We start from the raw sequence: 12,500 nt of genomic DNA, 5'->3' as shown, positions 1-12,500 counted from the left end.
GAGAGAGACTTGTCTGGCTATTCTCTTGTTACCTGTTGCTTTTGAAAATTTTGTATTATTGTCCTTCAACATTTAATGGGGGGGGGGGACATTAGGTTTGCAAATTTATTAGGAAATCATACATTCGTTATCATGAACACCCGGCTCTAAGTATTCGATTATATCAGTAAAGTATCTTACTTTATGAAAAATTATATAAAGTCGACCCTCAGACTACAAAAAAATATTGTACAACTGGAAAATAGATGAGAAATTAAAGTTCAAAACAAAAACAAAGTATGAATTAATCTGGTTTCAGTTTCAGTATTATCTTAAGAGACGCTCACCAGAACGTCAGGTGGGCAAGCGCAGCAACCACCTCCCCCACTGTGGTGCCCAACCATAAAAGAAACCACCCCAGTAAATAGCTTGAACTCACGGTCACACTGGGATTGATCTGTCATCATTTTTTAGTTTGTTCTTCTTATTATTAATCCAAATCAGCATACAAGATACAAGAGCCTTCACCCCTTAACCTCACAGAGCCTTACCACTAACATTCCCCCCTCCCGAGCCTTCTCCTTTCTCCCCCCCCCCTCCCCCCCTAGGAAAAGACCCCAAACCTACCCCCAACGTCTTTCCACCCCTATCAAACCAGTTAAATCCCTCCATACCCCGCCTTAACTGCTGTGAATGACCCAAGGGGATCAACTGAAATAACAAATAGGTCCCAACCATAAAAGTAACCATCCCAGTAAATAGCTTGAACTCACGGTCCCACAGGGATCGATCTGTCGTCGTTTTTCATAGTTTTTCTTCTTCTTATTAGGACAAATCAGCATACAAGACACAAGTGCCTTTCCCCTAACACACTGGAGCCTTCCCCTAATATGCCCTCCCCCCACAGGCCTTCTTCCTTATCCCCCCCCCAAGAAACGACCCCCAACCATCTAACTGGAAAATAGATGGGAAATTACAGTTCAAAACAATAACAAAGTATGAAATTATCTGGTTTCAGTTCCAATATTATCTGAAGAGACACTCACCAAAACGTCAGGTGGCCAAGCGCAGCAACCACTACCCCCCCCCATACGTGGAGCCCAACCATAAAAGTAACCACCCCAGTAAATAGCTTGAACGCTCGGTCCCAGTGGGATCGATCTGTCGTCATTTTATAGTTTTTTTCTTCTTATTAAGCCTAATCAGTATACAGAATACAAGAGCCTTCCCCCCTTAACCTCACAGATGGTTCCCCCTAATATGCCCCTCCCCCGAGCCTTCTCTCAAAACCCCCCCGACCAAGAAACGACCCCCAACCTACCCCCAACGTCTTTCCACCCCCATCAAACCAGTTAAATCCCTCCATCGCCCACCTTAACTGGTGTGAATGACCCAAGGGGATCAAATGAAATAACAAATAGGTCCCAACCATAAAAGTAACCACCCCAGTAAATAGCTTGAATTCACGGTCCCACTGGGATCGATCTGTCGTCGTTTTTCATAGTTTTTCTTCTTATTATCAGCATGCAAGACACAAGAGCCTTCCCCCTAATATGTCCCCCCACAGGCATTCTTCCTTAACCCCCCCCCCCCCAAGAAACGACACCCAACCTTTCCCCCCCCCCTCAAACCAGTTAAATCTCTCCATCTCCTGGCTACAGTAACTGCTGTGAATGACCAAAGAGGATCAAGTGAAATAACAAATAGGTCCCGTTGGCCCTCTGGCGGGAAACGCTCTCTGCCAGACGAATCACCCGCGTCAGAGGAGAGAGAGAAAAATGGCAGAGAGGCAACAGAAAATGGAAAAATTCCCGAACAAAAAAAGAGAGTATCACTTTCTCTTTTTCCAGATCCACTTCCCCAGAGGAGGCGCCGAGAAAAATGGTTGAAATGGAAATCTACCGTCGTGGTTTGACGAGCACTTAAGGCCCAACTCCCAAGGACCCTTGTTAGCTAAATCCCCATTTCCCAATGCCCACACTTCTCTCTCTCTCTCTCTCTCCCCCCCCCCCCCACTTTTCCCCTCTTCCACCCAATTTCCACCTTTTCCTGGCAGTGGTCTCCCCTCGCACAGTCTTTTTAAGTACACACGACCTCACCAAATCCAAACTACGGCAGGCAATTTCAAAGTTGACTGGGCTCCTGTGTTGGGGGAGAGAGACTTGTCTGGCTATTCTCTTGTTACCTGTTGCTTTTGAAAATTTTGTATTATTGTCCTTCAACATTTAATGGGGGGGGGGACATTAGGTTTGCAAATTTATTAGGAAATCATACATTCGTTATCATGAACACCCGGCTCTAAGTATTCGATTATATCAGTAAAGTATCTTACTTTATGAAAAATTATACAAAGTCGACCCTCAGACTACAAAAAAATATTGTACAACTGGAAAATAGATGGGAAATTAAAGTTCAAAACAAAAACAAAGTATGAATTAGTCTGGTTTCAGTTTCAGTATTATCTTAAGAGACGCTCACCAGAACGTCAGGTGGGCAAGCGCAGCAACCACCTCCCCCACTGTGGTGCCCAACCATAAAAGAAACCACCCCAGTAAATAGCTTGAACTCACGGTCACACTGGGATTGATCTGTCATCATTTTTTAGTTTGTTCTTCTTATTATTAATCCAAATCAGCATACAAGATACAAGAGCCTTCACCCCTTAACCTCACAGAGCCTTACCACTAACATTCCCCCCTCCCGAGCCTTCTCCTTTCTGCCCCCCCTCCCCCCCCCCCCTAGGAAAAGACCCCAAACCTACTCCCAACGTCTTTCCACCCCTATCAAACCAGTTAAATCCCTCCATACCCCGCCTTAACTGCTGTGAATGACCCAAGGGGATCAACTGAAATAACAAATAGGTCCCAACCATAAAAGTAACCATCCCAGTAAATAGCTTGAACTCACGGTCCCACAGGGATCGATCTGTCGTCGTTTTTCATAGTTTTTCTTCTTCTTATTAGGACAAATCAGCATACAAGACACAAGTGCCTTTCCCCTAACACACTGGAGCCTTCCCCTAATATGCCCCCCCCCCCCCACAGGCCTTCTTCCTTATCCCCCCCCCAAGAAACGACCCCCAACCTACCCCCAACCATCTAACTGGAAAATAGATGGGAAATTACAGTTCAAAACAATAACAAAGTAAGAAATTATCTGGTTTCAGTTCCAATATTATCTGAAGAGACACTCACCAAAACGTCAGGTGGCCAAGCGCAGCAACCACTCCCCCCCCCCCCCACGTGGAGCCCAACCATAAAAGTAACCACCCCAGTAAATAGCTTGAACGCACGGTCCCAGTGGGATCGATCTGTCGTCATTTTATAAAGTTTTTTTCTTCTTATTAAGCCTAATCAGTATACAGAATACAAGAGCCTTCCCCCCTTAACCTCACAGATGGTTCCCCCTAATATGCCCCTCCCCCGAGCCTTCTCTCAAACCACCCCCCCCCCCAAGAAACGACCCCCAACCTACCCCCAACGTCTTTCCACCCCCATCAAACCAGTTAAATCACTCCATCGCCCACCTTAACTGCTGTGAATGACCCAAGGGGATCAAATGAAATAACAAATAGGTCCCAACCATAAAAGTAACCACCCCAGTAAATAGCTTGAATTCACGGTCCCACTGGGATCGATCTGTCGTCGTTTTTCATAGTTTTTCTTCTTATTATCAGCATGCAAGACACAAGAGCCTTCCCCCTAATATGTCCCCACACAGACATTCTTCCTTAACCCCCCCCCCCCCAAGAAACGACACCCAACCTTTCCCCCCCCTCAAACCAGTTAAATCTCTCCATCTCCTGCCTACAGTAACTGCTGTGAATGACCAAAGAGGATCAAGTGAAATAACAAATAGGTCCCGTTGGCCCTCTGGCGGGAAACGCTCTCGGCCAGACAAATCACCCGCCTCAGAGGAGAGAGAGAAAAATGGCAGAGAGGCAACAGAAAATGGAAAAAAATTCCCGAACAAAAAGAGAGTATCACTTTCTCTCACTTTCTCTTTTTCCAGATCCACTTCCCCAGAGGAGGCGCCGAGAAAACTGGTTGAAATGGAAATCTACCGTTGGGGTTTGACGAGCATTTAAGGCCCAACTCCCAAGGACCCTTGTTAGCTAAACCCCCATTCCCCACACTTCTCTCTCACTCTAATCCTCTCTCTTTCTCCCCACTGTTCCCCTATTCCAACCAATTTCCACCCCTTCCTAGCTGGGGTCTCCCCTCGCACAGCCTTTTTTAAGTACACACGACCTCACTAAATCCAAACTACGTCAGGCAGTTTCAAAGTTGGCTGGGCTTCTGTGTTGGGGGAGAGAGACTTGTGTGGCTATTCTCTTGTTACCTGTTGCTTTTGAAAATGTTGTGTTATTATCCTTCAACATTAGATGAAGGGGGTGACATTCGGTTTGCAAATATATTAGAAATTCATAGATTCGTTGTCATGAACACTCAGCTCTTTATATGATATCAAGAGATAATTATTCGATTATATCATTAAACTATCTTACCTTATAAGATATATATATATATATATATATATATATATATATATATATATATATATATATATATATATATATATATATATATATATATATATATATATATATATACAAAACCGATCCTCAGACTACAAAAAAAAAATTATATAACTGGAAAATAGATGGGAAATTACAGTTCAAAACAATTACAAAGTATGAAATTACCTGGTTTCAGTTCCAGTATTATCTGAAGAGACGCTCACCAGAACGTCAGGTGGGCAAGCGCAGCAACCACCTCCCCACACTATGGTGTCTAACCACAAAAGTAACCACCCCAATAAATAGCTTGAACTCACGGTCACACTGGGATTGATCTGTCGTCATTTTTTAGCTTTTTCTTCATATTAGGACAAATCAGCATACATGATACAAGAGCCTTAACCCCTAACCCCCCCCCCCCAGAGCCTTCTCCCAAACATGCCCCTCCCCCAAGCCTTCTCCCTCCCCCCCCCCCCAAGAAACGACCCCCAACCTACCCCGAACGTCTTTCCACCCCTATCAAACCAGTTAAATCTCTCCATAACCCGCCTTAACTGCTGTGAATGACCCAAGGGGATCAACTGAAATAACAAATAGGTCCCAGCCATAAAAGTAACCACACCAGTAAATAGCTTGAACTCACGGTCCCACTGGGATCGATCTGTCGTCGTTTTTCATAGTTTTTCTTATTATTATTAGGACAAATCAGCATACAAGACACAAGAGCCTTCCCTCTAACACACTGGAGCCTTCCCCCTAATATGCCCGCCCCCATAGGCATTCTTCCTTAACCCGCCCCCCCCCCCAAGAAACGACCCCCAACCTCCCCCCTCCAACCAGTTAAATCTCTCTATCTCCTGCCTACAGTAACTGCTGTGAATGACCCAAGAGGATCAAGTGAAATAACAAATAGGTCCCGTTGGCCCTCTGGCGGGAAACGCTCTCTGCCAGACAAATCACCCGCGTCAGAGGAGAGAGAGAAAAATGGCAGAGAGGCAACAGAAAATGGAAAAATTCCCGAACAAAAAGAGAGAGTATCACTTTCTCTTTTTCCAGATCTAACTTCCCCAGAGGAAAATGGTTGAAATGGAAATCTACCGTCGCGGTTTGACGAGCACTCAAGGCCCAACTCCCAAGGACCCTTGTTAGCTAAACCCCCATTTCCTCAATGCCCACTATTCTCTCTCTCTCTCTCTCTCTCTCTCTCTCTCTCTCTCTCTCTCTCTCTCTCTCTCTCTCTCTCTCTCTCTCTCTCCACTTTTCCCCTCCTCCACCCAATTTCCACCCTTCCCTCTCTGTGGTCTCCCCTCGCACAGCCCTTTTTTAAGTACACACGACCTCACTAAATCTAAACTACGTCAGGCAATTTCAAAGTTGACTGGGTTCCTGTGTTTGGGGAGAGAGACTTGTCTGGCTATTCTCTTGTTACCTGTTGCTTTTGAAAATTTAGAATTATTGTTCTTAAACATAAGATGGGGGACATTCGGTATGCAAATATATTAGGAAATCATAGATACGTTGTCATGAACACCCGGCTCTTTATATAATATCAAGAGATAAGTATTCAATTATATCATTAAGATATCTTATTTAATAAAATATATATATATATATATATATATATATATATATATATATATATATATATATATATATATATATATATATATATATATATATATATATATAAACAAAGCCGATCCTCAGACTACAAAAAAAAATTGTATAACTGGAAATTAGATGGGAAATTACAGTTCAAAACAATAACAAAGTATGAAATTACCTGGTTCCAGTTCCAGTATTATCTGAAGAGACGCTCACCAGAACGTCAGGTGGGCAAGAGCAGCAACCACCTTCCCCCACTATGGTGCCCAACCATAAAAGTAACCACCCCAGTAAACAGCTTCAACTCACGGTCCCAGGGGGATCGATCTGTCGTCCTTTTTTAAAGTTTTTTTTCTTATTATTAAGCCAAATCAGCATACAAGATACAAGAGCCTTCACCCCTTAACGTCACAGAGCCTTACCCCTAACATTCCTCCCTCCCAAGCCTTCTCCTCCCCCCCCCCCAGGAAACGATCTCCATCCTCCCCCCCCCCCCCCACCAATCAAACCAGTTAAATCTCTCCATCGTCCGCCTTAATTGCTGTGAATGACCCAAGAGGATCAAATGAAATAACAAATAGGTCCCAACCATAAAAGTAACCACCCCAGTAAATAGCTTGAACTCACGGTTCCACTGGGATCGATCTGTCGTCATTTTTCATAGTTTTTCTTCTTATCATTAGGACAAATCAGCATACAAGACACAAATGCATTCCCCCTAATATGTCCCCCCACAGGCATTTTTCCTTATTCCCCCCCCCCCCAAAGAAACGACCCCCAACCTACCCCCAACCCCCTCTAACCAGTTAAATCTCTCCATCTCCCGCCTACAGTAACTGCTCTGAATGACCCAAGAGGATCAAGTGAAATAACAAATAGGTCCCTTTGGCCCTCTGGCGGGAAACGCTTTCTGCCAGACAAATCACCCGCGTCAGAGGAGAGAGAAAAATGGCAGAGGCAACAGAAAATGGAAAAATTCCCGAACAAAAAGAGAGAGTATTACTTTCTCTTTTTCCAGATCCACTTCCCCAGAGGAGGCGCCAAGAAAAATGGTTGAATTGGAAATCTACCGTCGCGGTTTGACGAGCACTTAAGGCCCAACTCCCAAGGACCCTTGTTAGCTAAACCCCCAATCCCCACACTTCTCTCTCTCACTCTAATCCTCTCTCTCTCTCTCCCCACTTTTTCCCCTCCTCCACCCAATTTCCACCTTTTCCTCGCAGTGGTCTCCCCTCGCACAGCCTTTTTTAAGTACACGCGACCTCACTAAATCCAAACTACGTCAGGCAATTTCAAAGTTGACTGGGCTCCTGTGTAGGGGGAGAGAGACTTGTCTGGCTATTCTCTTGTTACCTGTTGCTTTTGAAAATTTTGTATTATTGTCCTTCAACATTAGATGAGGGGGGTGAGATTCAGTTTGCAAATTTATTAGGAAATAATACAGTCGTTATCATGAACACCCGGCTCTAAGTATTCGATTATATCAGTAAAGTATCTTACTTTTTAAAAAATTATACAAAGCCGATCCTCAGACTACAAAAAAATATTGTACAACTGGAAAATAGATGGGAAATTAGAGTTCAAAACAGAAACAAAGTATGAATTAATCTGGTTTCAGTTCCAGTATTATCTGAAGAGACGCTCACCAGAACGTCAGGTGGGCAAGCGCAGCAACCACCTCCCCCCACTATGGTGCCTAACCATAAAAGTAACCACCCCAGTAAATAGCTTGAACTCACGGTCCCACTGGGATCGATCTGTTGTCATTTATTAATTTTTTTTCTTATTATTAAGCCAAATCAGCATACAAGATACAAGAGCCTTCACCCCTTAACCTCACAGAGCATTACCCCTAACATTCCCCCCTCCCGAGCCTTCTCCCCCCACCCCCTCCCCACCCCACCCCCACGAAACGACCCCCAACGTCTTTCCACCCCTATCAAACCAGTTAAATCTCTCCATCGTCCGCCTTAAATGCTGTGAATGACCCAAGGGGATCAACTGAAATACCAAATAGGTCCCGACCATAAAAGTAACCACCCCAGTAAATAGCTTGAACTCACGGTCCCACTGGGATCGATCTGTCGTCGTTTTTCATAGTTTTTCTTCTTATTACTAGGACAAATCAGTATACAAGACACAAGAGCCTTCTCCCTAATATGTCCCCTTACAGGTATTCTTCCTTATCCCCCCCCAAGAAACGACCCCCGACCTACCCCCAACCTCCCCCCCCCCCCTCAAACCAGCTAAATCTCTCCATCTCCCGCCTACAGTAACTGCTGTGAATGACCCAAGAGGATCAAGTGAAATAACAAATAGGTCCCTTTGGCCCTCTGGCGGGAAACGCTCTCTGCCAGACAAATCACCCGCGTCACAGGAGAGAGAGAAAAATGGCAGAGAGGTAACAGAAAATGGAAAAATTCACTAACAAAAAGAGAGAGTATCACTTTCTCTCACTTTCTCTTTTTCCAGATCCACTTCTCCAGAGGAGGCGCCAAGAAAAATGATTGAAATGGAAATCTACCGTCGCGGTTTGACGAGCACTTAAGGCCCAACTCCCAAGGACCCTTGTTAGCTAAACCCCCAATCCCCACACTCTAATCCTCTCTCTTTCTACCCCCTTTTTCCCCTCTTCCACCCAATTTCCACCCTTTCCTGGCTGTGGTCTCCCCTCGCACAGCCCTTTTTTAAATACACATGACCTCACCAAATCCAAACTACGTCAGGCAATTTCAAAGTTGACTGGGCTCCATTGCCGGGGGAGAGAGACTTCTCTGGCTATTCTCTTATTACCTGTTGCTTTTGAAAATTTTGTATTATTGTCCTTCAACATTTAATGGAGGGAGGGGGGGGACATTAGGTTTGCAAATTTATTAGGAAATAATACATTCGTTATCATGAACACCCGGCTCTAAGTATTCGATTATATCAGTAAAGTATCTTACTTTATAAAAAATTATACAAAGCCGATCCTCAGACTACAAAAGAATATTGTACAACTGGAAAATAGATGGGAAATTAGAGTTCAAAACAAAAACAAAGTATGAATTAATCTGGTTTCAGTTCCAGTATTATCTGAAGAGACGCTCACCAGAACGTCAGGTGGGCAAGCGCAACCACCTCCCACACTGTGGTGCCCAACCATAAAAGTAACCACCCCAGTAAATAGCTTGAACTCACGGTCCCACTGGGATCGATCTGTCGTCGTTCTTCATAGTTTTTTTCTTATTATTATTAAACCAAATCAGCATCCCAGATACAAGAGCCTTTACCCCTTAACCTCACAGAGCCTTACCCCTAACACTCCCCACTCCCGAGCCTTCTCCTCCCCCCCCCTAGGAAACGACCCCCCAACATCTTTCCACCCCTATCAAACCAGTTAAATCTCTCCATCGGCCGCCTTAACTGCTGTGAATGACCCAAGGGGATCAACTGAAATAACAGATAGGTCCCGACCATAAAAGTAACCACCCCAGTAAATAGCTTGAACTCACGGTCCAAGTGGGATCGATCTGTCGTCGTTTTTCATAGTTTTTCTTCTTATTATTAGGACAAATCAGCATACAAGATACAAGAGCCTTTACCCCTTAACCTCACAGAGCCTTACCCCTAACATTTCCCCCTCCCGAGCCTTCTCTTCCCCCTCCCCCTAGGAAAAGACCCCCAACCTACCCCCAACGTCTTCCCATCCCTATCAAACCAGTTAAATCCCTCCATCGCCCACCTCAACTGCTGTGAATGACCCAAGGGGATCAACTGAAATAACAAATAGGTCCCAACCATACAAGTAACCACCCCAGTAAACAGCTTGAACTCACGGTCCCAGTGAGATCGATCTGTCGTCATGTTTTAGTGTTTTTCTTCTGATTATTAAGCCAAATCAGCATACAAGATACAAGAGCCTTTACCCCTTAACCTCACAGAGCCTTACCCCTAACATTTCCCCCTCCCGAGCCTTCTCTTCCCCCTCCCCCTAGGAAAAGACCCCCAACCTACCCCCAACGTCTTCCCATCCCTATCAAACCAGTTAAATCCCTCCATCGCCCACCTCAACTGCTGTGAATGACCCAAGGGGATCAACTGAAATAACAAATAGGTCCCAACCATAAAAGTAACCACCCCAGTAAATAGCTTAAACTCACGGTCCCACTGGGATCGATCTGTCGTCATTTTTCATAGTTTTTCTTCTTATTATTAGGACAAATCAGCATGCAAGATACAAGAGCCCTCCCCCTAACACATTGGAGCCTTCCCCCTAACATGTCCCCCCACAGGCATTCTCCCTTATCCACCCCCACTCCAAGAAACGACTCCCAACCTACCCCCAACCTCTTCTCCCTCCCTCAAACCAGTTAAATCTCTCCATCTCCCGCCTAGAGTAACTGCTGTAAATGACCCAAGAGGATCAAGTGAAATAACAAATAGGTCCCGTTGGCCCTCTGGCGGGAAACGCTTTCTGCCAGACGAATCACCCGCCTCAGAGGAGAGAGAGAAAAAAGGCAGTAAGGCAACAGAAAATTGCAAAAATTCCCGAACAAAAAGAGAGTATCACTTTCTCTTTTTTCAGATCCACTTCCCCAGAGGAGACGCCGAGAAAAATGGTTGAAATGGAAATCTACCGTCGCGGTTTGACGAGCACTTAAGGCCCAACTCCCAAGGACCCTTGTTAGCTAAACCCCCAATCCCCACACTTCTCTCTCACTCTAATCCTCTCTCTTTCTCCCCACTTTTTCCCCTCTTCCACCCAATTTCCACCCTTTCCTGGCTGTGGTCTCCCCTCGCACAGCCTTTTTTTTTAAGTACACACGACCTCACTAAATCCAAACTACGGCAGGCAATTTCAAAGTTGACTGGGCTTCTGTGTTGGGGGAGATAGACTTGTCTGGCTATTCTCCTGTTACCTGTTGCTTTTGAAAATTTAGTATTATTGTCCTTAAACATTAAATGGGAGGGGGGGTATGCAAAATTTTAGAAAATCATAGATTCGTTGTCATGAACGTCCGGCTCTAAATATAATATCAAGAGTTAATTATTCGATTATATCATTAAGTTATCTTACTTTATAATATATATATATATATATATATATATATATATATATATATATATATATATATATATATATATATAAAGCCATTCCTCAGATTACAAAAAAAAAATATTGTATAACTGGAAAATAAATTGGAAATTACAGCTCAAAACAATAACAAAGTATGAAATTATCTGGTTTCAGTTCCAGTATTATCTGAAGAGACGCTCACTAGAACGTCAGGTGGGCAAGCGTAACCACCTTCCCCCAACTTAGGTGCTCAACCATAAAAGTAACCACTCCAGTAAATAGCTTGAACTCACGGTCCCACTGGGATCGATCTGTCGTCGTTTTTCATAGTTTTCCTTCTTATTATTAGGACAAATCAGCATACAAGACACAAGAGCCTTCCCCCTAATATGCCCCCCGCCCCGACAGACTTTCTTCCTTATCCCTCCCCCCCCCCCAAGAAACGACCACCCCCAACCTACCCCCAACCTTTCCCCACCCCACCCCTCCAACCAGTTAAATCTCTCCATCTCCTGCCTACAGTAACTGCTGTGAATGACCCAAGAGGATCAAGTGAAATATCAAATAGGTCCCTTTGGCCCTCTGGCGGGAAACGCTTCTGCCAGACAAATCACCCGCCTCACAGGAGAGAGAGAAAAATGGCAGAGGCAACAGAAAATAGGAAAAATTCCCGAACAAAAAGAGAGAGTATCACTTTCTCCTTTTACCAGATCCACTTCCCCAGAGGAGACGCCAAGAAAAATGGTTGAAATGGAAATCTACCGTCGCGGTTTGACGAGCGCTCAAGGCACATCTCCCAAGGACCCTTGTTAGCTAAACCCCCATTTCCCCAATGCCCACTATTCTCTCTCTCTCTCTCTCTCTCTCTCTCTCTCTCTCTCTCTCTCTCTCTCTCTCTCTCTCTCTCTCTCTCTTCCACCCTTTCCTGGCTGTGGTCTCCCCTCGCACAGCCCTTTTTTAAGTACACACGACCTCACTAAATCCAAACTACGTCAGGCAATTTCAAAGTTGACTGGGCTCTTGTGTAGGGGGAGCTAGACTTGTCTGGCTATTCTCTTGTTACCTGTTGCTTTTGAAAATTTAGTATTATTGACCTTAAACATTAGATGGGGGGGGGGGGACTTTCGGTATGCAAATATACTAGAAAATTATAGATTCGTTGTCATGAACCCCCCGCTCTTTATATGATATTAAGAGATAAGTATTCGATTATATCATTAAAGTATCTTACTTTATAAAAAATAAATTACACAAAGCCAATCCTCAAAATTACACAAATTTGCATAATTGGAAAATAAATAAAAAAAATTACAGTTCAAACGACAAGAGTATGAAATT

At 44.2% G+C, this 12,500-nt stretch overlaps 1 protein-coding gene across 1 annotated transcript in view; it reads left to right on the top strand.

The window, feature by feature from the left end:
- LOC137654821 (ras-associated and pleckstrin homology domains-containing protein 1-like) overlaps positions 1 to 11,408 on the top strand; it is a 48,218-nt gene extending 36,810 nt beyond the window's left edge. The window contains exons 15-21 of the mRNA XM_068388775.1: positions 3,991 to 4,024; positions 4,695 to 4,784; positions 6,292 to 6,393; positions 7,722 to 7,823; positions 10,378 to 10,512; positions 10,671 to 10,729; positions 11,337 to 11,408. Coding sequence (XP_068244876.1) covers positions 3,991 to 4,024; positions 4,695 to 4,784; positions 6,292 to 6,393; positions 7,722 to 7,823; positions 10,378 to 10,512; positions 10,671 to 10,729; positions 11,337 to 11,408 — 594 coding nt within the window. The remainder of the gene's footprint in view (positions 1 to 3,990; positions 4,025 to 4,694; positions 4,785 to 6,291; positions 6,394 to 7,721; positions 7,824 to 10,377; positions 10,513 to 10,670; positions 10,730 to 11,336) is intronic.
- Positions 11,409 to 12,500: the final 1,092 nt, after the last annotated feature.

The sequence above is a fragment of the Palaemon carinicauda genome, chromosome 15 (assembly GCF_036898095.1).
Source record: "Palaemon carinicauda isolate YSFRI2023 chromosome 15, ASM3689809v2, whole genome shotgun sequence".
In the NCBI taxonomy this organism is placed as follows: Eukaryota; Metazoa; Arthropoda; class Malacostraca; order Decapoda; family Palaemonidae; genus Palaemon; species Palaemon carinicauda.
Note: the sequence above shows the minus strand (reverse complement) of the source record. Positions and strands in the feature narration are given on the sequence as shown.